The 27979-nt window shown below is 35.3% G+C and overlaps 4 protein-coding genes across 4 annotated transcripts; 3 read left to right on the forward strand and 1 right to left on the reverse strand.

Annotated features, from left to right (window-relative positions):
• Positions 1-816: 816 nt before the first annotated feature.
• Positions 817-6286, reverse strand: LOC145642432 (DEAD-box ATP-dependent RNA helicase 18-like). The gene is made up of 11 exons (XM_081693612.1): positions 5937-6286; positions 4390-4626; positions 3959-4189; positions 2997-3076; positions 2788-2893; positions 2593-2706; positions 2245-2343; positions 2045-2131; positions 1836-1942; positions 1601-1744; positions 817-1494 (listed from the first exon to the last, which is right to left on the reverse strand). The coding sequence occupies exons 1-11, from the start codon at positions 6207-6209 to the stop codon at positions 1224-1226; spliced, it is 1749 nt and encodes a 582-aa protein (XP_081549738.1). The 5' UTR covers positions 6210-6286; the 3' UTR covers positions 817-1223.
• Positions 6287-9890: 3604 nt separating this feature from the next.
• LOC145556733 (uncharacterized) lies at positions 9891-18359 on the forward strand. The gene is made up of 11 exons (XM_081618384.1): positions 9891-10306; positions 11973-12015; positions 12309-12362; positions 13058-13121; positions 14243-14299; positions 16169-16275; positions 16369-16407; positions 17041-17126; positions 17241-17319; positions 17505-17552; positions 17925-18359. Exons 1-11 carry the CDS (start codon positions 10119-10121, stop codon positions 18003-18005), a joined length of 846 nt encoding a protein of 281 aa, XP_081474510.1. The 5' UTR covers positions 9891-10118; the 3' UTR covers positions 18006-18359.
• A 2501-nt stretch (positions 18360-20860) lies between these two features.
• On the forward strand, positions 20861-23939 carry LOC145556734 (protein trichome birefringence-like 33). Its single transcript, XM_081618385.1, has 6 exons — positions 20861-21111; positions 21217-21460; positions 22327-22501; positions 22593-22792; positions 22897-23055; positions 23169-23939. Exons 1-6 carry the CDS (start codon positions 20895-20897, stop codon positions 23506-23508), a joined length of 1335 nt encoding a protein of 444 aa, XP_081474511.1. The 5' UTR covers positions 20861-20894; the 3' UTR covers positions 23509-23939.
• Positions 23940-24906: 967 nt separating this feature from the next.
• On the forward strand, positions 24907-27946 carry LOC145556735 (protein trichome birefringence-like 33). Its single transcript, XM_081618386.1, has 6 exons — positions 24907-25172; positions 25632-25875; positions 26413-26587; positions 26673-26872; positions 26954-27112; positions 27392-27946. The coding sequence occupies exons 1-6, from the start codon at positions 25007-25009 to the stop codon at positions 27732-27734; spliced, it is 1287 nt and encodes a 428-aa protein (XP_081474512.1). The 5' UTR covers positions 24907-25006; the 3' UTR covers positions 27735-27946.
• The last annotated feature ends 33 nt before the right edge of the window (positions 27947-27979 follow it).

A 27979-nucleotide genomic window follows, 5' to 3' on the forward strand; every position in this document is an offset into this window, starting at 1 on the left:
ATAGAAAAATTTAAGGAAAATTTGTCAATTACTACCGCAAATTAAAAAAGTTGTGAATTACTACCGCAAAAAATTTTAAAATGTTGCGATTACTACCAAACCCCCATTAAACCCAACTATGACGTCATTTTATCACTTTAACCCATGGTTAAAGCCCTTAACCATGACGTCATTATATCCCTAATCCATTTTCTTTTTTTGTGGGGGTTGGTTAAAGCCCTTAACCATGGTCAAACAAAGGTTAAAGGGATATAATGACGTCATAGTTGGGTGTAATGGGGGTTTGGTAGTAATCGCAACATCTTAAAATTTTTTGCGATAGTAATTCACAACTTTTTTAATTTGCGGTAATAATTTACAAAGTGGTATTAACTTGCGGTAGTAATTGACAAATTATCCAAAATTTAAAAGGAGCAATTTTAATTTCTAGAAGAAAACTACATCACCAAACTTCTTTTTCTTTCGATTATATTACATTTGAGTAACAAATAGTATTCTGGGATTTGAAGTAAAAACTCGTCAAGATTTTAGGTGCTGTGAAATTTACTTACATAACACCCAAATTCAAAATTTTAACATAAAAATAGCTGTAGTTTCTTTAAGCTACGGAAAGAAATCATACTATTGATTTATCAAATGAAAAACATAATCACTTGAGATCTCATTGTATAATTTGTGCATTGATAATCGCAATAATAAAAATGTTCGATTAGTTGCAATCATAATAAGAGATGTTCTGAAGTAGCGTTATCAGTTTAAGGGATTTGGATAGACATCACTCTCATTTGTTAGTTACTATTGAGTTGCCTCCACTCATCGTCACTGTAAATGGCAACTAAAAAAATCAACAATACACAAAGAACGCCCCTAAATTGGGGTTACCATTTAAAAAATACTTGTACAAAGTAATACACTTAAATTACTAAATCAAAAAGGATAATACAGATCAAAATTTAGAATCAGATTTTGGATGTCACTCTACTACTTTTGTTCAGGACCTCTGCTGTGTCAAAATCCACAATTGCATTGGCAGCTCAGATAGTCGGCCACCACGTTTCTTAGATTGCTCCATAGTCACATGCTCAGCTAAACATTTGTAAAATCGGAGAACAGGCAACATTTCTTTCTCAGCCTTGAGGAATAAGTCCTTCTCATTGGTCAATCCGCTCGTGAAATGATCTTCACGGTATGGACCATTATTACTTCTGCAGAATTAGTCTTCTTCAATCCAGCAAATCATCGGCTCCCATTAACCTTGCATACTCATCCTCACCAATAGTACCTTTTTTCAACTTCTTCAAAAGCCGGTACTCCCGAGTTAAGTCATCTACATCTTCCTTAGTCTGAACAGCACGTCTTTTCTTTGCTGTTGTCTTCTTCATTGCAGCAGTCTTATTTGGGGCAGGTTTGTGCTTTAGTGTTTTTCGATTCTGGTTTACTTCTGACTGTTTCTCCAGCAAATTCTTTTTTCTTTGTTTCTCACGAGATTTGTCCCTAAAAGAAGACCATGACGAGTTAGCCTATGATTCTTTAAAGTATAAAAAATATACGTAGTATTATAATTTACATTAGAATTCCAATTTCTTTGAAAGGTTCTTACTTAAATTTGATCTCCTGTAACTTCACACCCTCAACTGGAGTGAAACCTTCTGTTGACAGTCCGTGAAGCTTAACTTCTGACATTAAAGGTAGCTGCAATAAACCATACCCCATCCCCAACTTTCCATACTCCAGTTCTTTCCACCTATAATTCATGAGAATTTCGCTTTTGTCAGTCTCTCAATATGAAGTAATTGCGGAAATAATTATCACAGTACATGAAGTTGCAGCATGACCTGAATATATAAGAGCAATGATGCTCCTTATATGCACGGATGAAAGAGACGTAGGCTTTTTGTCCTTTCTGCACAACATCACGATCCTTTATTGCAACAGACCTGATCTGAAATGAAGTTTGATAAGAGTATAGAATTATTAGCATCAACATGACCACACATGCAGCCATCAAAACGACACTTCAAGTTCAAAGAGCAATATTACCCACCTGGGGAACGACATCAGGACCATTAGAGCACTCCCTTTTCTGAAGAGGCACCCTCCTTATCCGCAGAAATTCAACATATGATTCTTCCTGTACATGTTATAACAATATATCAGTGTTCACAAACAGGCGGTAAAATTTGAACATTGAAATTTGGAGCTCCAAAGTCAGCCACAATATGGAACATTAAGTCTTAAAACTACCTTGGGCAACAGAAAGACAACAGCACTTCCCTCTTTCCCCATGCGAGCAGTTCGTCCAACTCTATGATTAAATACGTTTGGATCTTGTGGGGGATCAAACTGCAAACATAGAACAAAATAATTGGAATTTTTAGATATATTTAAAGATATAAAGTCTTTGTACTAAAAATTGATTTAGCCTTGATTTCCAATCACTGCTTCCATCAGCAAGCATCATAGGATCATTACTTGATTTCATCATAATAATAGAAAATTCAGTATATAATCATAACATAAAAACTTCATCAAAGTGAAAGAAAGTTCAACTTATAATAGTAGTAACATCCATTAATGCGATAATAATGTTACCTGCAAAACACAGTCAACGCCTGGTATGTCCAATCCACGAGCAGCAACATCAGTACAAAGAAGAACACCACTTGAAAGACCCGTAAATGATTCTGAAGCTTTTTTTCTAGCACTCTAAAGGCCATATGAATATCAATCAGTATGAAACTATAAAAGCATAATGATCCAACTACAAACATATCATCTAAATCGTACCTGTTTCATTTTCCCATGAATAGGAATTATTGAATGACCTTTCAGTACAGTAAGTTGTGGAAGCACAACTCCCCAGTAATCAACACAAGCGCAAGTCATAAAGAAGCTGCACAAGTATAGACAAAAATACATCAACCATTTTATTTTGTATTTGAAGAAGTTTATGCAAACAATTAGATGCTACGTATAAAGAATCACTTGTGACCCACATTATAATCTTTTTGGATTTGTATTTGACAAGAAGGTCGACAAGCTCCGATGACTTCCTGTCTGCCTCACACTCCAGATACTACATAACAGGAAAGAGAGATCACCAATGCCAAGAAAAATGTCAGAAGAATACAATTATCATAAATATAATTCGTTCTTAGCTAGTGGGTATGTTCAGGTCAACGTTAGCACAAAAATAAAAATATAACTTGTTTTGAGTTTGGGGAAAAATACAGCAATAGACATAGCATACAAGGCTAATAATTTGCAAATCAAAATTATATTAGCAAGGTTTAAATGAGATTTGAGCATGAACTCATACACTCACAGCAATCAAACAACACACATTTTAGCATTTCAAGAATTTAGGTCACAGGATCAAGACACATTTGCATTATTATACATGTTAACTATAGTGTTAAAAGGAGTAAAGTCCAATGTTCCTACGTTGCCAGAAAACCAATGACCAGCATTTGCATGTATATATGTGCATGCATATATAATACACTGGGCCTGAAGGCAAATTGTTTCCGGATGGCCAATTTCAATGATAGCTCACTTATCCCCACCCATCAACAATGCTAAGAGCGCAATGCTCTCATCAAAAACTAGTATTTTAGGGGCAACTCTGCAAGTACCTTCCAAATTCTTAGCTAAGCAGAAAAAAGAGCTACCCTGCTGAATACTTCTACAGATGAGTACACTCATCATCCAGACCCGAGAGACTATGAAAATGGAAGCTCAAGCCAGGCAAGATTAGGACTTTATGACATAGCTATCTAATCAGACCAATGATCAAGCATAGATAACCACCACTGATCAGGACATTATGAGCTCTCAAGAGCACAGACAAAACAAGACTAAAGGAAAATTTTGGCAAGCATGAAACTGTGAAAGTATGATCCATGCAAAGGTCTCAAACATCTAATAAAGACATGCTGAGCTCTATGAATCAAAATACCTCAATATGAAGGCCCGAGGGTATTTTTGAAGTGTTCGCTGTTGCAGTTGCACGAACTTCAACCCTCACAGGATTCCTTAACCCAGCTTTAGAAAGCTCCTCAACTGCCTCCGTTTGAGTGGCAGAAAACAAACCAGTTCTACGAATCTTTGGTAAGCGCGATATTATTTTATTAATGTCCTTTTGAAAACCCAAATCCAAAAGCCTGTCTGCCTCGTCCAGAATCAAAACCTGTACACGAAGACAATAAATTATGGAATGTACTCAGATAAGCAACACTTACGAGAACCCACACTATAGCAGTCTATACAGAACCCTCCCCCACCCCACACCCCACCCCCAAAAAATAGAAGACGATCAAGAAATTCAACTATGGTCCTGTGGTCCAAGACACGCCTGAACAAGTTCATATTAACACACGTAAAATATACCTCAAGGTCACGAAATTCCAAGACATCTACACGTTCCATGATGTCAAACAACCTTCCTGGTGTCCCAATCAATACATTTGCCCCGTCCTCCTCTATCTTTCTCAAATCTGTTTTAATATCCCCTCCTCCAACAAGAAGCATTGGCTTGACATTTGAAAGTGTTGATATAAAAGGCAGGGCAACATTATATATTTGTGATGACAACTCCCTAATCGGAGAAATAATTATTCCTAACACCTGCAAGACAGTAATTGATAAGCACTAGAGTAAGCCTATTTCATATATTGATACACAAATACAGGGAAGTGAGGGCCTAATTCCATCATTCATTTCAGCTAACAGCTAAATTAAAGAGTTTAATATAAAGCTAACAATTTAATACCAAAAAATTTTCCTGCTGAAGTCACTAACAAAAAGCAATCAGACCAATTTAACCTTAACTGTGGTAGCTGCCCATTTTCAATAAACCTTTAAATAGCTAATAGTCTAATTTCCCCATTACCTTTTGTAATTAATTAAGACAAGAATCTGACAAGAAAAAGGAGGGGGGGGGGGGGGGGGGGAAAGCAAGAGCAAAAAAGACAATTCCAAATAACAAATTTTGTGACATGCACTTCCTTCATATCAAATACTTGAAACAATTTGACTAACAGTCTAACACACTTGCCCCAGCACAAGTTTGAACATAAATACTTCGCATATACAATTATGTATTAGAGAAGAAGGGGGGGGGAAAAAAAAAGAAGCGATATTTAGATTGAGACTAATTCAACAATATATGACACGATAACATTTGGTCTTTATATTCTAGTAAGACAAAGTTAATCCATAATAGTGTAAAAGTCAAACTATTGGTTGAACAAATGTAGTCACACTAAGAGAAATTAGCAAGCCTTCAATTAAACATAGGCGACAATGGCTTACTCCACAATTATACAATAACACAAAGTTATGAGTTAAAGGGACTCAACAACAACAAAAAACAAGACTCAACCTATGAGTTATGAATCTTATGATCCGGCAAAAGAAGCTGCTTGACATGCATCATCTGCTAGAAGCTCATATAAGTTCTGCACTGACCACCCCACCAGTTCAAAATCATTGCAAGGAAGCTCCAATTGCTTTATATGTTCAAATGTATGAGTGCATAAATAACAAGCATTAACAAATTACTTCATATAAATGTTCATTTCATTCATATTCTATCATCCCAATTCAAACATTAAAGAAATCATCCAATCAAACACTGCTTTGAATGTTGAAATGTATGAGGACATAAACAACTAGCATTAACAAATTGCTATTCCTATCATTCACACCCCATCATCACTACTCAAACATTAAAGCAAACATCTTCAATTAGCAAAATTTTAATTACTTACTGACTCAAATACGAAGTACTATCATATTCCAATCAAACATTCATAACCAACCCCACTAAATCAAAAATGCAATTACACTACATAAATCACTAAAAAAAGAAAAACCCATATAAGATTACAGAATATAAACTGCAAAAATCCAAAAAGAGGGAGAAAGAAACAAACTTGATGGGGTTTAGGAGAAGGGTTAGACCGACGAAGAATTTCAACAAGTGGGACAACAAAAGCAAGGGTTTTTCCTGAACCGGTGGCGGCATCGACGGCGACATCTTTGTAGGTGCAAAGTAAAGGGATAGTGGCGGCTTGAACCGGAGTACAGTAGTGAAAACCACCTTGATGAAGAGCTTCGATAACCGGTTCAGAGAGAGGCGGTTTAAGGTCAGAGAAAAGGGTGTTTGTCAACGCCTTGTTTGTGTTGATTTCCGCCGTCGTCTCCATTCTTTCTTTGTTTTCCGGTTTGTGTTGTTCGGCTGCTCAAACAACGAATTAAGACTGTAGAGGGTTTTGGTTTAGTTATGTGAAATTCGGGTGTAGTAGCAAATTAGCCCCAACACTTTTATTGCAGGTGTAAAGTAACCCCATAACTTTTATTTGTAGCAAATTAACCCCACAACTTAATATAATTGTGCAATCAAAACCTATACATCAAATTTGAGCAAAATCACATTAAAATATATAAATTTCATAAAATATACTCCAATAAAAGACAAAAAAAAGTTAAAAAAAATTAATTACATCCAAAATATTGTGCATATACATTATCATACATATTAAATACATACTATAAAATATAGAAATTATCGACACTGAAATATGACAAAGGGCGAAAAAATTAACGGAATTTAGCAAACCATCATACTTGATTAATCTCTTCAATTGCTCACATTTAATTGAAATGGTAAGAAATATAACGCATGTATAATACTCTTAATGCTTATTATTAATACAAAAAATTAGCATGTTTTGATGAATTTATTGTTAAATAATGATGCTCAGATGTACGTTGCACGATATGTTAAGTTTTGGGGTCCATTTGCTATAATTAAAAGTTAAGGGGGTAATTTGAACATAGAGTTAAAGTCTTGGTGCTAATTTGCTATATTTCCCCGTGAAATTCCTTTCTTCAATTTTTTTAGTTGCATTTTTTTTTGGGGGTTAAATTCAGTAAAAATAAATTTATTTTAGGAAAAATTGATTCTAATAATCCCACCTTTAGCCGGTTCGCTGTTAATAATCCTACCTTTTGATTATTATCTAATAATCCCACCTTATAGACGATTTTCTTCTATTGGTCCCTAACCTGTTGGTAACCGGTTTTGATAGGTGAATGTGTTACGTGTCACATTGTGATAGGTTGAAAATTATTATTTCTTTTTAAAAAAAAATTAAAAAAAAAACCCTCAACCACCCAACCCCTAACGCCACCCATCATCCCAACTTCCGGCAGCGGCCGTCTTTTCCCACCCCTCCACCCTCTGGCAACCCTCTTTCCAACCCTCACCACCACCGGAATTTTCCACTCTCCACGACCTACCCAACGACGACAACGCCTATCCTCCTTGTAATCCACCACAATACAATAAAATCAATTAATTACCAGTGCTTCAAAATGATTATCAATTGAAGAAACCTCTTCTCTAATGGAAACCAAAGCATCAGCAGTGTGAATGAGGGTAGGCATTGTCGTCGTTGGGTGGGTCGTGTCGAGGGGAAGATTCCGGTGGTGGTGAGGATGGGAAAGGACGGTTGCCGGTGGGAGGAGGGGTGGGAAAGGACGGTTGCCGGAAGTTAGGATGGGGTGGCGTGAGGTTGGGATGGCTGGGTATGTTATTTTTATCTATTTTTAATTTTTCTTTTTATCTTTTAATTGATTTTTGTCCAATTATGTAATAACACATGTCTGTTAAATTAAAAATAAAAAAATTTACCCATTGTACAGGTAACCGGTCAGAAGGGACCGTTAGAAGAAAATCGCCTATAAAGGTGGGATTATTAGATAATAATCAAAAGGTGGGATTATTAACCGCGAACTGATCAAAGGTGGGATTATTAGAATCAATTTTTCCTTTATTTTATTTGATTAATTTTTGAACAAATTGGAAAATTCTCTTTTATACTCACGTGTTAATTTTATGCTAATATTTTATAATTATAAAAATAATTGAAAATTTTATTGTTTATTAAAGAGAAAATTAAACAAATTGTGACCACCTAATAGGAGCTTACTGTAAGCATCCTTTATCATCTCTAACCATTGTACACATCCTTATATTGAGACTAGGATTGCATTGTGCATCAATGTGAGCTAGTCCCCATTGATATCAGATATCAACAAGCCATGTTAATATCATGGCATTATTGTAAATAATTGGAACTTTTTCTGAAATCTGTTTCAAACCTAGTGGAATGCTGACTAGGATTCCGTTCCTACAATATTTTATTCAAATAGTGTAACGGATCTTTAATGGATGAAAAAGTTGACGTTGTCTGCTCAACTCTAATGTATTCTGGGTAAAATTGGAGTGGAGGGAGAGAATAACAACCTAGCTTATAGAGAAAAAAAATTCAGTAGAGGAAACGATGGTGGTCGGCGTTTGATAATTCGATACCATCATAAACAATCAAAGCATAACTTCTAGCTTTGTCGCGATTTTGGTACGGCACTATTACTGGTTAACTCGGGGTAAATGTGGAGTGGAGGCGAGAGATATTGCAACTGCATCAAATAGCAAATACAAAATTCATTTTACCTTAAAAATGTCTTTAGATAGAACCTTCAAAGGAGTTGCTGTGTAAAAATCAACCTCTAATAACACAACATTACCGATTATTAACGATTGCAATCAACACTTCAAAGTATTCTACTTTACAAGAATCAAATAATCCTTCAATTATACTAAGAGTAACCACAACAATTGACAAAATCAACATTACAATTAGCTTCTCAATAACAAATTGCAAAACTGTTCTTGGCAACTTAGTAATCATTATTTGCAAAATCAATGCGGAAACAATCGATCGATCTACTGACCAACTGGTTGACGACCAATTTGTAGCTGAATTCTGGGAAAGGATTCCGCCGAATATGTGATTTCCTCAATTCCGATTAAGATCATCCGACTAGGGTTATGGTTGAAGGTGGTGGATGCGACTATGGGAGTGTAAAGGTGGAACAAAAGAGGTTAACGACAAGTTAACCTTGATATCTCCGTCAACTACGACATTACCAGTCAACTCTTTTAGAACGGGGCTAATATAACGGGAACTAAGTTGGTTTATTCGCATGGACCACCGTGCCCCTCATTTAACTGGCTAAAAGACGGTATTACCCCTGATATCAACAATTGAAGTTGATATCGGTTATTAACTTGTATTTGCTCCATCAATGTATCTTGACTTAATTTACTTGCATTAGAGACCAACATTAAAGCTATAGAGAAGCTCGAAATTACAATGTTTGTTTAACACTTGTTTTCTTTGTTTACCATACTAGCATAATTTAGTTATTAGCACCATGCCACCATGTTTGATAAAACATTTTTATGATTAAATTTGTTCTTACAAAACCAAATGGATCATGCCAAAAAATAATAATATTCTTAACCCCTTCCTATTTTATCTTACTCGCAAACCACAACATTTTTGGCATGGATGACAAAGAGAAAATCTCATGTCCTCATTAATATATCTCACAAACTTGTTGCTTTTTCATACCTCTTGCATCATATACACATGATTTATTGATTCCACTACAGCCACCAAGCTAGCTAGATGCAAGGTGACACTTAAAAAGCTCCAATTTTATTGTTATACGTCTTTTACAAGGATGCCAGCTTGTCATGCAAAAGTTTTTCAACTTTAGCGTACCACCAAGACCTCAACACATACACACCAAGCTTTCCTCTCTTCCTTGATCAAACCCGCCACACCACGTAAATGGCTAAACCTCCCTGGTCAATATATACATTCACATTATATCCCCATCAATATCAAACACAAGTAATCGTTACTTTATTCTCTTTTTTACTCGCTAAATCCTTATCCTATCCTCTTATCCCTGTATTTTATTTCGAACGCCCTAAACAAAATGAATTGTACCCTCAACCAAGGTCAGTAGCACAATTGTGTACATCAAGATTGTCCCATAAAACATTACCTTGAAGGCTTTAGCACCCCAAGTTCAATTCCCAAAGGTCCTGCCTTGATCGATTCCAACAAAACGAAGAGAAAGGAAGAACAACAATTTCCAGATTTAAGAGGCAATAACTAATTGAACACAATCATAGAAACCCTCTCAAAACCATGATTTTTTTTGTCTGGAATTTGTAAACAATCCCAAAAATCTCCATGATCATGGGTTCCCATTATTCTTCAATGCTCATTCTCTTTCTTGTTGCGATTTTGTTCCAAGTCAACCTCAACTCAGTCTTTGCTGGTACCTGCGAATATGGCACTCGCGAGCGCAACAAATTGTATAGCTACAGCTTAACTTCTCCTGTTAAGAATTTCCCACATGGTGTTCTCAGCGAAGATGGGTGAGTTTTTTTGATTGATTTATTTGAGCATTTGTTGGTTTTTGATTCTGGTTTTTTGTTAATTTTGATTGATGATGAACTTGCACCATTTAGCTACATTTGGTATTTGGGGTTTCGTTTGATTGTCAGCTTTTATGATTTAAATTGAATTTATTTGGGTTTTGTGTGGTTTTGTGTTTGGGATATGTTTGGATTTGGAAATTAGGTTGGTATTCATTCAATTGATCAGAAGGAATGTTTAAAGGCTAGGTTAGTATCGCGGTTACTTGATTTGCCTGTACAATTATGGGTAGGGAACGCAATTTTCTACTTAGATTTGTATATTTGTCCAATATTACTACTTTCATGCATTAATTCGTTTTTCCGATTCGTGGGATCAGCTAAACAATTGTTTACATGTTGGACTTGATTTTTATCAATGCTTTTTTTGCTGGATTGTTTGTCTGAGTAGTGTTTGTGTAGGAGTAAGGTCATAGGTTTTGCAGTTAAGGCGTGGAGGAGCAGATGAATGATGAGGTTAATTGGGTGGTTAGTTTCATTTTAACTACTTAGTCTATGCAATAAAAATGTCATTCAATAATCATCAAGCATAATGAAAAGTAGTGCAATGAAAACAAAGCTCATGAGCTACCCTATATGTAGGGGGCTCTCTACTTCTCTAGTGTAAAGGACCATGCAATCTTGCAAGGATCGATAAAACAAGTAGAAGAATGCTATATGTGCAACTAGTTGAAACACACCAAGAAGACAAGGAACATATTTTAGGCTTCATCCACAAAGGAAGGGTGCATTCTAATGATTTGATTTTCAATTATTTGAATTTACTTGAACTTATTAGGCTTTATTAGAACTTACTTTAGTTGTAAATTGAATTAGTTAGCCCTTATTAACACTTATCAAAACTTATTTTTCTTGTACTTATTTTATCTAATCTTATTTTCCTATATTATATCTAATCATATTTCCAGAACATACATAGTATCTTATTAGAACTTATCAACCCTTATTTGAACATATCTTATCAGAACTTATAAACCCTTATTTGAACTTATCTATCTTGGAATATCAAATATGTCAAACTAAGTTGAATAGAACAATGCCAAAGGGCTTCATTTGTGGTCCCTTGATTGTGGAGTTGGGCTTCATTTGCCACTTTTAAAGGCAGCATTAAAGTTTGCATATTTAAGGTTTTTTTGGGTTTGGTACAATGATTTTGTTAAAGTGCAATTGTGAGGGTGCAATAATTTGTTTTGTTCTGTTTTGTTTTGATGAAAGGGAAGGGAAGATCCACAAAGAAAACAAAGCAAAAAGAAAAAAAGAACAGAGCCAATAAAACCATATAGAAACTGAAAGAAAATTAAAAATACAATTAAGAAACTTAGCTGCCACAGCATTGTGTTCTCGTAATGGTGGGCGGATTATGAGGTTGCTATGTAGAATAAATTACTCATGATGGGCTGCATCAATACTATTCTTGCAATTATGCAATTGTGTTTGTGCTTCCTGACAAAACTACTGTATCCTATAAGCGCTTTTCCATTAACATGTGGACTTCAATAGGTACACTAATGCACATGTTTCGCATCGAGTAATCAAGTGTTCGACTATTATGCTTTGAATCAATCAAGTGTGTCTTTGACAAATTTTTTGTTCAATTTGTTTTCAGGTTTTACAAAGTAGCTGCAAATGATACTATTATCTGGTTTCAGGTTGGCTTAACCAGGTTACACTCTTTCAAATACAGTGGTGTTATTACCTTTGGTATATTTTTTGAAGTGGATGGATGCCTGAATGCTGATTGCATTTCCCTTTAATTGATGAAATATAATTCTAACTTCAAGCAGTGACTTCACTAGCGTTGGCTCCTTACTACTGAGTTATATCTTATATATGGGATAAGACTAGGATTTAGAATATATTTCTATTTGGCTATTTCAGTTACTTATCTGATAGGATTGTATTTTTTTGCTGAGGTTTCTTTTTCCATGTGTTTTTGCTGTAGCTTTGTGACGGAATGATCTTCAATCACGATCCTCCAAGATGTGTTGATTGTTGGGTAGGTTTTCCATTTTGTACATTTCAGTTTTTTAATTTATGTTCCTTATTTTGAACATCTATACTGGCTTGCAAATATGCAATACTTGTTACTTGTCAGTCAAGGATCCTGGGGAGCTTGAAGCATATACTTCTTTGTTCCTCAGTTGATGAAAGGAGTGTGATTCTTACCAAACTCCCCCAAGGGAGCATCCTGCTTGTTAGGCTGACTGCCTCTCTTCCTTGGGACTATTCCTCACCCAAGGTCTATAATAAGCTTGGGAGTTTGGATTTTTCTTGCTCCTTGTGAACCATTATATATATATATATATATATATATATATATATATATATATATATATATTTTTTTTTTTTTTTTTTAAAAAAAAAAAAGGATGTGTAGGGTTATAAGCCAATAACCATGTTTAAATTGACATAGACCTATCTAAGCTTCTATTTATAAAATGCCTTTTTAATATGTTTTCACTTTCTGTTTTGCCATTCTTATAAAGGTGGCAATTTTGCATTCAATAATGTAATATAAATTGTGGAAGTTGAAATTCTACGAATAAACAGCAGGGACCCCCCTTCCCCCCTTTAAATTTTCCACGATACATATTTGCAGACCTCAATGTATTTGAGACTGTTCTTCTGCTGCATGTGTAAATATTCTTCTATCATTTCTCAGTCTAATTTCAAGTTTCATTCATTTGGTAGGACTGTGGGGGGCCTTCACGTTGCGGAATGGGTTGCAGTGCCCTTGTGGCTAAAAACACTGGAGGTGAAATATCTTTTGCAGAGTTCCTTTATCTTTTGCCTAATATAAATACTTTCTTCTCTATCCCAAGGTGTGGGGATGATTGGTAACTGAGGGTTCTGTTCTTACTTGTCAAACCTGCAAATAATAATGTCGTATTCTTCTTTAGCCTTTAAAACCTGGCTATACAAAAAATTGCAACGATCTTTTCCAATGTCTTCTTTGGCCTTAGTTCACCGGCTACAATAGTGTATAGTCACAAATTTGTGAATCTATGGGACAATATAAATATCCTTTTGTTAATCATTTCAGAACTCTGTATATTGTTGTGTGACAATTGCCTCTGGTCAATATAAGGTCCTCATTGTGTTCACAGCAAGCCAGACCATAAAAGTGATGTATTGATAAACTGTAAGTGTAGCAGTACTATATTAGTGTCGAACTATCTTTTGCTGCATATATATTCTTGTTTTTTTGGATCCTCTTCCGTATTCTGTGTTATTCAGTTACAGCCACTAAATAACTATGTTTGCTTCCTTCTGCTACAGTATCTTCACACAATCCACTGTTTTTATGATGGTGTTTCCTGTTCCACGTTCTTCAACTACCCCATCCCTCTGGCTTTTGACTCCACTCTTTTTTTTTTATCTTCCTTGTTGATGTTCCTCGTTTTATTATACATGTACTGGCTAAATTCATGGCTCTTATTTTCCTTAATGTGAAAAGTGGTAGTATTGGTAACCCAAACAACGTTAGTACTTAGTAGTGGATAGTAGTGGCCTGTGCCAGATGCTGCCATGCGACTGTAAAAACTGCATGGTTAACTGTCTGTTGTCTGATTGTTAGATGAGGATCATTCAAATAGTACAGAACACCATATATTGGCTCCGTAGCCATCAGACATCATCCAATCAAACAAAGAAAATGCCGTTGTATTATATTCCAAATGTGATTATGTGCAAAATTTGTAATTTTAGTTTCGTGTAATGTTGTATTTTAAGCTGTTAGGATTCTCATTGGTAATGATTAAATCGTTGCAACATCATGCTCTGTGTACAATAGTTTTTCATATATTATATCTTTGCAACTACAGTTTTACAATAACTTGTCGTATTTTTTTTTTGAACCAATCCATGTCTTTGCAGGATATCTCGCGTGCACAACTATTGGTCGTGAAATGAACTTTGACATCAATCTTACAGGTAAAAGATTATCTTGTCAACCTGCTTTCTCATTTCCGGAAATAAGTTTGTCAGGATCATATTTTCTTCATCTTAGTGCTTTTGCTGGCTGGGGCAAAGCTAACTTTTGGGAAAAGGTGGCCATGGTCCCTCCCACGATTTTGAAGTTTTTTATACTTCCTCCGTTCCAAATAATTGCACCATTTTGACTCTATCAAAAGTATAAAAAAATGATACTACCTCCGTTACATATTAGTTGCAACTTTTGCCATTTAGGGGTGGTACACATTAGTTGCAACTTTCTATTTCTTTCTTTTTTTGGTAAATTTTTTCCTATAAAATTACTACTTTACCCTTACTTAAAAATTCATTATGTCAATTACATAACATAATCTGATTACATTAAACCCTTTATCCAACATCATTAATTAAATGATCCCCACCAAATTTACTCATCAACCAACCTCATTCAGTGAACCTAACCAATTCATTGCTATTTTTTTCAGATTTGGGGAAATTTCAAAACCCTTGTTCATCTGGGTTCATCTTCTTCCTCCATGAATTTCTCTCTCCTTCTTTGATCTAACCCAACAAATCCTCACACTTGCTCTGTGATGTAACCCACGAATTTGCTTGAAAAAAACCCACGAATTTGACCCACCAAACCCACAAATTTGCTGAAAAACCCACCAAACCCACAAATTTGTTGAAGAAGCCAACAAATTTGCTGAATAAACCAACGAACCCCCACGAATTTCTTGAAAAAACCCACGAAATAACTTACAAAAACCACCTATTCCTTCAAAAGCCGACGATCTCCTCTCAAAACCCTCAAATCTACGATTAAATATGGTGAATTTTAAGCCACTAGCAGACACAATCTTTGGGGGTGAGTGACGGTGGTTGTTCTGGGTTGGTTTAAGTTGAGAGGGGGTAGTTTTAGGGAGGTTTGGGCTTGGAGAAGGTGGTTTTGTGGTCTTTCAGGTGGAGAGGGAGTGGTTTTACGGTTGTTCGGGTGTGTGTGGCTGGTTTCAGGGTGGTTTCGGGTAGAGATGGGGTGATTTCACGGTGGTTCGAGTTGAGATGGGGTGATTTCACGGTGTGAGGTGGTGGTTTTAGGGTGGCTGGTATTCAGCTACGGTGGTGGGCTCGGTGCTGTTGATGGTGGTTACTCATTGATTAATTACCTTCATTTTCTCTCTCCTGCCTTAATTATCTATTCTTTAATTTATTAATCTACCATTATGAAATTTTGTCTTAAATTCCGTGCCGGGCTGAAAGTTGCAACTAATATGTAACGGAGGTAGTATATCAAAAGTATACATTAAGACTATCCAATAATATTTTACATTAGTATAATATTTGCTTTCGTATATTAGTAGAAACATATGGTCAAAGTAAGACAAGTAAATATCACCAAGTCAAAATGGTGTAATTATTAGAAACAAAGATAGTACAACTTTTCTCATACTTCGTATATAGCATGACTTATTTAAAGTTTTGATAATGTGGAGTACGAAAATTTAACCAAATACATCACGAGTCCCAAGTCGTAATAGACTAATAGTGGTGAGTGGTGACTTATTTTTCAATAGTTCCATTCATCCAAATTTAGTTGCCACATGCTCACATCATTAGTTCAAATTACACTGGCATATAGTTACAATCAATTCTGGAAGGATTGTCTCTTACAAACTTTTGGCTTCATTAACCTTACAGACTGGTTTCTCCGGGCGTATGTAGCTTAGGGAGATAGGCATTAAAATCTTCACAGTTATGACTGCTTCTGCACATTTATTATTCTGTAAAAGAGTCTAGTACCCAATCTTGTAGAACTTGAAAGGCCTTTGACACTACTATTTACAATGTTCTATGTTGGTTGTTCACCAGATCGAAAGTCTCCAGACAAGGGTGTTACTATTACAATGTCAAGCATTACTGACGGAGTTAACTGTTCACTTTCAGTTTCTGTAATTTGCGATTCAAAGGGAGTTAAGGTAAGATTACGTGACTAGGTTATTACTGCATCTGATTATCACTAATTATGGTTACTTGACTGTCAGTTTGCATGCTGTCTTCCTTGTTTGCAGGAGCCAGAGACGTTTAAAAAATTAGGTCCCTGCCATTATGTGAGTACACATGTACAATAATTTCTTATTCTGCAACATTGTATGTTAAATTGTGTTTTATAATGATGATCTTCGAGAAAAATTATGTGTATTGGGATGTATATAAGATGTTTGAATCTCTTCTCCCTACATCAGTATACTTCTCCCGTTGCATACATGCTTTAGTTTTGTTATTGAATGTTGGATGCCCTTGATGTAAATCTCTACACTGGATAGCTTTACGGTGTGTTTGGATTGAAGGAAATGGAGGGAAAGGAAGGGAAGAGAAATGGAGAGATGGAGTATCTTTCATTTGGATAGCAAATGAGGAAGGGAGGGAATTGGAGGGGAGAAAAATGGAAGGATTAAATTGTAGGAAATTGATCCCTCCAACAATGGAGAGATTTGGAAGGAAAACTCATCCTTCTTCCCTCCCCTTCCTTTCCCTCCCCTCCTCTTCACCTCCCTCCCCTTCTTTTCCTTCCCTTTTCTTTATCCAAACAAACCATTACACTTAGTGCGTGGACCACTATGGAGGAACAGTTTAATATATCATGGAAGAGTTGTATGTGAGATTAGTGCACTTTATAGATGTTAGACGTTTACGGCGTCAGATGTATAATGCTATGGTTTATTATTACGTCTTTTTGACAGGCAACTGAGTTAAGACATTCCTCAGGCTGTCCCAAAATTGCAGTTCATGCGAGCGGATGGGGATGGTTTAGTTTCCTTTTGACAATGTAAGTAGGGAGACTGTGTATCTGCTTCAGAGGCTCTTCGGAATCATATATAAGCATACTTTTACTTCTATAGATTTCCTTGTTTGACTTGTCGTGTTTTGATTTTGGTCTCAGATTGTTATGCAGTGTTGGAGCCTACGTGCTCATTGGCGGAGCCTATCGATATTTCTCCCTTGGTATTCGTGGCTTAGATGTATGTCTGCTACTTGAACTTGTTTCTTAGTTTGGTTATGGCATTCTACAATTTTGGTGATGATTTTCTATACATGTCTTCCAAATTTGACATCTGTGTTGAAGTTTTTATTGCTGCTCCCTGATTCAGCTCCGTTATCTCTCTGGCTTATTTTGATTCCTTATCTTTTTTTTTTTTTTTTCCAGGTAATCCCTAACTTAGATTTTTGGCTCAGCTTACCACATAACATAAAGGTAAGCATCCTCCTAATAATATTGTAATATCTGCTTTCCATCTGTTCTCTGTGACAAGTGAATTGTGAAAACCATTTTGAACTTGCTTTGAGTCGAGTAAAATTTTATTTTGGGCTAGATTTGTTTTTTCGAGCATGACCTTGGCTGTCCTGCCAGTTCTTAACACATTCCAATGTCCTTGCTGGTGCTCGGGTGCTCCCTCCCCCCTTTCCTGATAACTTTTAACTATCTACATGTAAGGCTGTATACATCTAGAGACTCTAGACCTCAGACCCCATCTGTATGGGATTTTTTCTTGGATTTTGTTAGCTCTTTTGCTGTTGTTAACTGTCAATTTCTCACATCTTGTTACTATGTTCACCTATGTCGCAGAGTTTTTTCATGTCCTTGGTGCAAAGGTTTAGAGGGCCTACTTATCATCACAGAAGTTCTTATTCTTCGGTTAACTTCTGAGCTCACATCTCCTCTCAAGTGCTGTCTGGCGAATGGGATTGTCACCTCTAGATGAATGGTTGAAGATTGCACATTTTTAATTACAGCAAGTTCCATTTGTACAAGATGAACTTATCAAGTGAGGAATATAATTTTGTCAAAGACAATGATACATACTGTTGATAGTCACTATCTTGTTGAGTTGTTGTAGAGCAGGTAACAAATTTGTCTTCCTTACATAATCCAATTCAATTGTACAATATCAAGTGTTTTGATCGAATGCAGTTTGTTTCTATTATGTAGCTTATTCACTGATCAATTTTGTCTTGAAACACAATTTATCCTTAAAAATAATAATCATCTGATTTTTTTTTTTTTTTTTTTTTTTTTTTCCCGCCCCCAAATCGTCTCTGTGAAAATTGTTGATGGCTTCAGCATAAATTTTATACTTGGATCAATTTTACTGTAATCTAAAGTTCTATAATTAAGTATGGCTCGAAAAGTAGCCAATTTGCCCAATCAATTGGCTGAATACTTGACCAGTTGTAGTTGGGCTTTGTTATTCTTACCTATTTTTACTAATTCGACTTATATTTACTGAAAAACTTATTTTGTGTTGAAAATTTATTCAGTTGAAAAGAACACACAATGTTATAAAAGATGTACAGTATTTGAACTAGACAATTTCTTCGCAAGGGCATACATGTTTTTCAGTTAGAAATTTCCTTATAAGCTACAATGAAAGGCTAACTAGATTGTTGACAAAATCAAATCTCAATATTTGTTGGTTGGCTTTTACAAGAAGTGGCTAGAGTACATTTTCAGCAATCATTGAACGCTTTTTTCCCATTGTCTTTTGTATATAGTCTAGAAATAAAAGGGACAACCATTGTATGATGAGATCATTTATAGACTATAGGTCTTTATTGCCTTTGATGAGCTTTGCTCACATTACTAATCTACAAACTACAATCATGTCGTAGTTGCTTAGAGTTGAAGGTTAGCTCAACAAGACATGAGTAGCTGGGGTTTACACTAAAACTAAATGCTCCGCAACACTTTTCTTCATACGAAAATTGGAAATAACTATTTTGATTAGAAGTACTGTGTATCTTTGGAATAACATATTGGTCTTTTGTAGGTAATTTATAATAATAATATTTTCAAAAAATTATATACACTCGGGTGCATGGTGCACCTAAGGATAACATATTGATCTTTTGTATTCGAGTAATTTAATTATGCTAGCTGCTTGGAGGGAGAATCCAAATTGCTTCGCTTGTTATAGCATTAAGGCTAAAATGCTTACCTTACAAAGTACTTGCATATAGTTTGTATTGATGCATACCTAATTACCTATCTTGTCTTTATGTTCTTAACTAAACTAATTAACCTTGTCTTTATGTTCTAATTGATGCTCATCACCTGCTCCAAGCAATATTTCTATCTAGGTTAATTAAGATTAATTAAGCAAGAAAAGTAATTGATTAAAAAACAAAGGAATTAAAACCAGACAAATACAAATGATAGAAGTCGAAATCTCAACCGAAAGAGACTTAAACTTCACCTAATTTTAAACTAAAATGGAAGCTAAGCTACCAAAAATTTTAAGGTACTTACCCAATTATTTAAATTCTTTTATTTAGCAAGAGTATTGAGGACATAATTTATATAATCATATAATTTGCTTTATATTTTTATAAAATTCTTCCCTTAAAAGCCAAGCAATAGTAATATAGTATCAATATAGGAACATCATTTTAGTAACTTTATTTATTAAGGTAAGGTGCACAACCTAATGATTTACAAGATATATCTTAGGATTCAAGGAATTTAACTTTTTTGCTGTATATATTAGAGCATGGATTGATTGCAGCCTGTATAGTGTATGTCTTGCTCTCTAGTACTTTCATTGTACCTCCACTAAATAAAAGGACTTTGTGAGTTTATTTTGTTATCCATTTTTTTAAGTTACCTATAAGTTTTTTAAAGTAGTAATTCAAACTATTTTCGCAACAATACATATGCTCATATGGGAGTAAATCAACAATTTATTATTATGGGGTAAAACAATTACAAATAAATTTAGATTAGTTAATTTTAAGGTTATATAATTTATTTAACTAAAAAATCATAATCCTATATTATTGAGTAATTACTATATACTCATCTATTGTTTTCACTTTTAACATTATTTAATTTAATTAATGCTAAACTCTACTTCGTGCTATATAGGTGACCTCTTAATGCTTGTTCACATTTACTTAATTTCGGTTCAGTTTAGTTCAGCTCCAATCAGTTTAGTTCAGCTACTAATCTCTCTCTCTCATAAAATATTCATTTCAGCTCAGTTCATTTCAATTCAGCTTCATTCAGTTCAGTTCAGTTCAGTAAATGTGAACAGCCCCTTAAGCCAACACATTGACCAATACATAATTTTATTTTTTTTATTTATTTATTTTTATTTTATTTTAGGTTTTTTTTTTTTTTTTTTTTTTTTTTTTTTTTTTTTTTTGTGTGGGTATAGATAATTACAACTTACAAGAGTAATGATATAGAAAAAAAAATTCCGTTCGATTCTAATTCTTAATACTGTCCCTTAAACTTAATCAATTAAGTTAACTGATATCCACAATAAACTTTGATTTATAAATTACACATATAATAAAAAAAATTATCTTTAATTAAAAAAACAAAATCTATAGAATGAAGTTCCTAAATTTTATGATGATCTACCTAAATAAAATATAAAAATCAAAATAATTCCTTTCTCCACTTTTTCCAAATCCTATATAATCCTCATTCTAACCAACTCCCTCCTTCTCCACATTCCAACCCACCCAACATTTTTTTTTTTTTTTTTTTTGAAAAAAAAAAAAAACTCTCAAAATTCCAAAAAAAGAAATAAAAATGAAGGCACCTCTAACATCATCAATGGCGATGAATCAAATGGTGAGAAAAGCTCGAATATCAACACCCTTCATCTTCACTCTTCTCGCTTTCATCATCTTCGTTGTCATTTTATACGGTCAAGATTTCGCCTGCACTTTCTCTAGCTTTGATGATCATCAACACTTGCAAACACTCGATAATTCCTTTCACAACTCCAAACCTCACCCCAACTTCGGTTAGTCCTCTCTTTTTCTCTCTCCTTTGACTTCCACCCTTTTCTTTCATTGACCCTCATCATCCTCTGTTTTTCTTGTAATTTTTTTTTTTTTTTTTTTTTCAGTGGAGAGGAAGGAGAAGAAGAATAAGGGGAAGAGAAAGAAAAGACAGCCATTCGCCGTGGGGAAGACGGCGGAGGATTGTGATATATTCGACGGCGAATGGGTGAAAGACACGGTGGATAAACCAATGTACGAGGAATGGGAGTGTCCGTACATTCAACCACAGTTGACATGTCAAGAACATGGTCGTCCTGATAGAGGCTATCAGAATTGGCGTTGGCAGCCTCGCCGTTGTGATCTTCCTAAGTAAGTTGTCTCGTCTAGTTTTTATCAATTAAGTTAGTTGACATTTACGTTACAACTCTTACAAAAGGTGATAGTGTGGTACACATACAACATGCAATTTATGTTACAAGTGTAGTTTATTATGGAGTAGTTGACATTTTTGTTACTAGTTTGTTACATACTTACATGCATCTTATTGAGGTACAAGTTATATTTTGATTTAGCTAGTATTATTTACTTGTTCCATTGAATTTAGCTAACACATATTAAGTTGTAATCACGCTTTTAATGTAACTATCAACGTGGTTATTAATTCAAGATTTAGTTAAAGCATGATATTACAAGAATTAGAATGTTGTACAAAATGGCGGTGTTCGAGTGTTTGATCCTCTAATGTAAGCATCACGACACGCTGTTGGAAGGGATTAGTGCAATAATTAATACGGAGGAATATTTTGGAAGTGAAAGCATTATTACCACATGATAACTGTTATTATAATGTATAAATAATTGAACTTCTGAATAGTGTCCTTTGGCAAGTTAATGGGGTAAATTGCATTTGCTTGCATGATGCATCATTTCTGTGTATAATCCACTATTTGAAGCATTTTTAGGTAGTTTGAGACTTTTGAGGTATATGTAGGGACAAAAGAATGTAATGCGGATTATAATAATTTCAGTTGAGTTAAAATAGTTTCAATTCAGAAAAGATAAGATGAAGAGAACAAGGCCTAATTACACTAAGATTTTACGATTGTTTAGGAGGGGGAAGGAAAGGCTATTAAGTGTGATGCATACCACCAATGTAGGTATTATACATTGTTAATTTCCAGTTCAAGCCTATAAATTTGCATATAGGAGTACTAAACAAAGGCATGAACATGCAGATTCAATGCAACCTTAATGCTGGAGACTCTTCGGGGTAAGAGAATGCTGTTTGTTGGCGATTCCTTAAACCGGGGTCAGTACATCTCCATGATCTGTCTTCTGCATAGACTTGTACCTGAAGAAGGCAAAGTGATGGAGAACTCTAACTCTTCGTTGACAGTCTTCAGATTAAAGGTCAGAGAGCACTGCAATCTGCATCATTTTAATTCTATGCCAGATTAACCTAACATGTGCTTCAGCTTTCTATATATCATTATAACTTCAGGATTACAATGCGACCATTGAATTCTACTGGGCGCCTTTCCTGCTTGAGTCAAACTCCGATGATGCTGTTGTACACAGAATACAAGACAGAATAGTTCGCAAGGGATCAATAGATACACATGGGAAACACTGGAAAGGAGCTGATATTGTGGTGTTTAACACATACCTCTGGTGGATGACTGGTCTTCAGTTCAAGATCTTGTAATGTCCTTAAACTCATTTTAGGGAGTCCAGGCTCAGTTTGAGAGCAGTATTTCTGTCGTCCAGTCTTTTTTACTGACTAAACTTGTTTTTTTTTCCTTCAGAAAAGGGTCTTTCAAAGACGAGGTGCAGGAAATCGAAGAGCCCTCCACTGAGGATGCTTATCGATTGGGAATGAAGAGCATGTTGAAATGGGTTGAGAGAAATATGGACCCAAAGAAGACGAGGGTCTTCTTCACTAGCATGTCACCTACTCATGCAAAGTAAGTAAATTTAGATATGAACTCCCCTAAAGAAGACATGGGTTACCTGTGAAACGAAATATCAGATTGGTAGCTTTCGAAATAAGATATAATTTCTTGTTCATTTTTTGCAGGAGCATAGATTGGGGAGGTGAAGAAGGTGGAAACTGTTATAATGAATCGACTTTGATAGAGGATCCTGAATACTGGGGTTCAGATTCTCGTAAAAGCATAATGAAAGTAATTGGAGAAGAGTTCAGCAAATCTAAGGCGCCTGTAACATTTCTCAACATCACACAACTATCCAGCTACCGGAAGGATGCACACACACAAATTTACAAAAAGCAGTGGAACCCTCTGACTCCAGAGCAGAAAGCAGACCCTAAGAGCTATGCAGATTGTGTGCACTGGTGTCTGCCAGGATTACAAGATACTTGGAATGAACTACTATTTGCAAAACTGTTCTATCCTTAGCACAAGAGACTGGTTCAATTCTAGAGCTTCTATGATTACTATCTGAGGTTTGTTCATGGATGAAAGCATCCTGATACCTAACTTGCCAAGGGCAACAATTTTGGAAAGAAGATGAATCAAGGAATTAAGAATGACGAAGTTTTGTGTACAAATTATGTTGAAAACGATTGTAAGTAATATAAGTGATTCAAATGGGATTAATTCTTTGTACATGAACAATCATGTAATGCAGAAGATTATACAGAAATGAAATTTCTGGAAAAATTTCCAGGTTAATGTTCCATGCTCTATGATAGATCTCACTGAATCGTCTTTAAATGTAAGAATCATCCAGAAAAACACAGAGTAGTTATAATACAGCAGATAGTGGTTCAGTATACTAAAATTAAACTTAATATAATCCATAATTTGACATCTTTCATTTAGTTAAAAAAGAAAGAAGTTTGTACATATTTGTATACTCATTAGTCATTACTATTTAAAAGAAAAATATTCTATCCTTATAACAACCTATTGCAAAATAAACATCAACATAAAAGTCACAAAATTTTGATCAAGTAGCAATTGTGCTTTCACTAAAAGTTCAGAAACTTGAAGGATTGCAGGGCATAAATCTATAACCTATAACAGCTCAAGAATTCTTGCATGAAGAAAAAAATATCAGATAAACTGTAATTTTACATAATGGAGAAATGGGGAGCTACATTATCGCAGATCTAGAGGTTTTAATATGAAATTGCAGTTAACCTGTACGAAGATCAATCTGCCATGGCGCTACTTAAAAATGCAAAGGAAGCACTAAAATTCTAATGACACTGCAAAATAACAAAAATTGATAACCAGACACCCAGAATGTCCTGCATCATTTCAGATGAAAAATGCACATCAGCACATGAAATATACTGGTAGCTTTGGTATTACTTCACTCGATTCTTATTAACAAAGTCACATATCCAACTAATAAAGTAAGGAGTCAACAACTTATCAGAGACAATGGCTAGTAACCTGTCCATTTTGTGTTAAAACTAAGTGTGATTAATCAACTAACATGGAAATATTTTCTGAAACTGATACAAATCAACTACAAGCAGTACAAAATTTGTTAATTTCTTTAAGATTGTGATCTGAAGTTTTTCTAATCGTCATCTACCAATAAGATGCTTTAGTTATCATATGAACCACGATTTTCATAACCTCATTGCAGTTTGAAAAGAAAATGTAATACGTATCATATTTTACTGAAATGCAATCAGGATATGAAAAAAGAAACAAATAATTTTTTTTAAGATATGCAAAGAACTGTCATAGCCATCCATAAGTAAAGGATAAACATGTGTCAAACAACAATTTTTTTGAAGCAATCAATCAACCATCAATGAAAGGGGACTACGTACCTTGTATATCTATGCAACTTCCCTCTTTTAGATTCTCCCTCCAAAACCCAAAATACCACATTTAGAAAAGGCAGAAGAGAAAAGTTCTCCCGTCTTCTTTTCTGATGAATTTGATGGTCAGAGAAACCCGACTACCTCCATTGGTCTTCACCCTCCTTGCCTTCATCGGCTTTGTGGCCATACTGTACAGCTATGATTTCCCTTGGGCCTTCACGCCTTTTCATCATCAACAGCAATTTCCGGCACTCAATGACCCCCCTCCCTCTCTTGGTTAGTACTTAGTAGTCCCTTTTATCACAAAATATAGTCCTTATTAGAGTTTTTGGTCAGGTTTTTAGTTTTATATGAACAATATCATGGTCTTTATTCTTCATCAGTAAAGATGTTAAAATGGATGATCTTGAAATCATTATCTTCCTATGGGGATTTCTGTAAGATCTGCTAAGCACTATGTCTCACTAATACATTGTTTCAAAGCTAAACATGATACTATGGTCTTTGTTTCCTTCTTTAATTCGTTTAAAAGTACCTAGGGTAATCATAATGAAACCAAATATTACAAAGGGGGGTGATTGTAGCACTCCTTTTTCTTCTCAGAAACGGAGTAAATGATTAAATAATAATGATGGTCCTAGGCAACATTAGATCCACACAATGATATATATACATCTATTTTTTTTTTTCTTCCTGTTTCCGCACTTGTGATAGATTTTGTTTTGTTTATTGTAGTTGAGTTGAAGCATAAAAAGAGCGAGAAAAGGAAAGAGACGATCCTTCCATTTGCAGTAGGGAAGACACCAGAAGATTGTGATTTATTCAGTGGGAGGTGGGTTTGGAACAAGGAGAAACAGTCTATGTATGAGGAGTCAGAGTGCCCCTACATTCTGCCACAGTTGACATGCCAAGAACATGGACGCCCTGACAAGGACTACCTGTTCTGGCACTGGCAACCTCATGGCTGCGATTTACCAAAGTGAGTAACTGTCAAGTCTGTTATCTAATGACTTCCTAGATGATAGTTCTAATGTAAGATCTCTATCACCTTAAAATGCCAAAAATGTTGATTCTGTTTGTCCTGAACATTGTCAAATATCTGGAGCATTCTATTGATGAAATGATACTTTAATTTAAAGGAAGCCAATGCAATGAAATACAATACGATGCTTATCATCACACATGATACAGAGAATTTGTTGAAACAAAGAGAAATATATAAAGTATAAATTTGCATGTTTACACAAACTCAAATGCAGAATGTAGATGAGGTATGTTGATGTTACACATGAGGAATTAAATTGTGCAGTGCTTCTAATAACACATATGTCTCACATCAATCATGTTTACATTGTAATCTTTTAGTAAGTTCAACTATATTTTGAAAACATACCTGGATAAAAATCTTTTCACACCTGAGAGAGCAGAGAAATGGTGTTGTCAAATCAATGTGCATACACTGAAGCTATGTTTTCGAGTTTGTGTTGATTTGCACATACTAAATGAAAGCTTGCAGATTTAATGCAACCTTAATGTTGGAGGCCCTCCGGGGAAAGAGAATGCTATTTGTTGGCGATTCCTTAAGCCGGGGTCAGTTTATATCCATGGTCTGCCTTCTTCACGGCATGGTACCTGAAAATGGCAAGTCCATGAAAAGCTCTTATGATTCACTATCAATCTTCAAATTAAAGGTACAATAACACATAATTTGCATAATATAATATCATGTCAAACCACGTTGAGCTTCTGAAAGTTACACAACGCCTTTTCCTTCAGGACTACAATGCAACCATTGAGTTCTACTGGGCTCCCTTACTGCTTGAGTCAAACGGAGATGGTGTTGGTAATGACAACGTAACAGAGAGGATTGTACGCAAAGGGTCTATGGATAAGCACGGGAAATTCTGGGAAGGAGCAGATGTAGTGGTATTCGGCACATACATCTGGTGGATGACCAGCCTCAAGTTGAAGATCTTGTACTGTCCTTAACTCTTAGCCACTGAGCACTTATTTTCTCTACCTTAATCATTTTTTTGATCAACTCCTCATTTCTTCAGGAAAGGGTCTTTCACGGATGAGGTGCAAGACTTTGAAATTCTTAAAACAGAGGATGCTTACCGGGTGGGTATACAGAGCATGTTGGAATGGGCTGAGAGAAAAATGGACCCAAAGAAGACCAGAGTTTTCTTCACTGGCATGTCTCCGAGTCACACAAGGTATGTATGCTTGGCCTATTTGGATTTCCCCTCTTGAACATGTGTAATCATTTACTAGAACCCACTGCAAGCAATTTCGAGCCTAATGTGTGTCCAACAATCAACCCAACAAGACCACCATCATGAATCCCACCAATGATAGGGTCTATGGTGGTCCGGCCATAAAGAACCTTACCCCCTAGCCAACTAAGTCTAGCAGGAAGAATGTATTCAAAATAACTACAGATGAAATTTTCTTTGTAAGGAATTGGGGTATTAATGTTAGATTTCTAATATCAGGAGTATAAACTGGGGAGGTGAACCAGACGGCAACTGTTACAACGAAACAACTCCAATAAAGGATCCTGAGTATAGCTGGGCTTTAAATTCCCATGAAAGCATAATGAACATTATCGATGAAGAATTCAGCAGAACTAGAGTACCCATATCATTTCTCAACATTACACAGCTTTCAAGTTATCGGAAGGATATGCACACACAGATTTACAAGCAGCAGTGGAGCCCCCCAACCCCAGAGCAGTTAGCAAACCCCAAGAGCTATGCTGATTGTGTGCATTGGTGTTTGCCAGGCCTACAAGATACTTGGAATGAACTGCTCTTTGCAAAACTTTTCTACCCTTAAGCAAGAGCCAAAAAGATTTGTTATTTACTTTTTGTAAATGCACTAGACCAAGAGTTGTTCCTAGATGAAATCCAAAGTCATACATACCGGAGGATGTAATAAGAATGAATTTTTTGTATAGATTACTATGAGTATACTTATGAAAGGAACACACGGAATTATTTTGTATATAAACAATCATTTGATGTAAAGAACTACACAAACATTGGAATACGGAGTAATAGACATGAAATTTAGTACTTTTT

Source organism: Chenopodium album, chromosome 8, assembly GCF_948465745.1.
Source record: "Chenopodium album chromosome 8, dcCheAlbu1.1, whole genome shotgun sequence".
Classification (NCBI taxonomy): domain Eukaryota; kingdom Viridiplantae; phylum Streptophyta; class Magnoliopsida; order Caryophyllales; family Amaranthaceae; genus Chenopodium; species Chenopodium album.

What these genes read in the sequence shown, in the direction of transcription:
- LOC145642432 (XM_081693612.1), bottom strand. Translation starts at nt 6,209, where the DNA reads ATGGAGACGACGGCGGAAATCAACACAAACAAGGCGTTGACAAACACC. An exon ending in TGGAATTTCGTGACCTTGAG is followed by an intron (nt 4,190 to 4,389) that starts GTATATTTTACG and finishes CTTCGTGTACAG; the next exon opens with GTTTTGATTCTGGACGAGGC. An exon ending in AAATCCAAAAAGATTATAAT is followed by an intron (nt 2,894 to 2,996) that starts GTGGGTCACAAG and finishes ATACTTGTGCAG; the next exon opens with CTTCTTTATGACTTGCGCTT.
- LOC145556733 (XM_081618384.1), top strand. Translation starts at nt 10,119, where the DNA reads ATGATCATGGGTTCCCATTATTCTTCAATGCTCATTCTCTTTCTTGTT. An exon ending in GCGATTCAAAGGGAGTTAAG is followed by an intron (nt 16,276 to 16,368) that starts GTAAGATTACGT and finishes CCTTGTTTGCAG; the next exon opens with GAGCCAGAGACGTTTAAAAA. An exon ending in TTTAGTTTCCTTTTGACAAT is followed by an intron (nt 17,127 to 17,240) that starts GTAAGTAGGGAG and finishes TTTTGGTCTCAG; the next exon opens with ATTGTTATGCAGTGTTGGAG.
- LOC145556734 (XM_081618385.1), top strand. Translation starts at nt 20,895, where the DNA reads ATGAAGGCACCTCTAACATCATCAATGGCGATGAATCAAATGGTGAGA. An exon ending in CAAACCTCACCCCAACTTCG is followed by an intron (nt 21,112 to 21,216) that starts GTTAGTCCTCTC and finishes TTTTTTTTTCAG; the next exon opens with TGGAGAGGAAGGAGAAGAAG. An exon ending in TGACAGTCTTCAGATTAAAG is followed by an intron (nt 22,502 to 22,592) that starts GTCAGAGAGCAC and finishes TTATAACTTCAG; the next exon opens with GATTACAATGCGACCATTGA.
- LOC145556735 (XM_081618386.1), top strand. Translation starts at nt 25,007, where the DNA reads ATGAATTTGATGGTCAGAGAAACCCGACTACCTCCATTGGTCTTCACC. An exon ending in TGACCCCCCTCCCTCTCTTG is followed by an intron (nt 25,173 to 25,631) that starts GTTAGTACTTAG and finishes TGTTTATTGTAG; the next exon opens with TTGAGTTGAAGCATAAAAAG. An exon ending in CATGGCTGCGATTTACCAAA is followed by an intron (nt 25,876 to 26,412) that starts GTGAGTAACTGT and finishes GAAAGCTTGCAG; the next exon opens with ATTTAATGCAACCTTAATGT.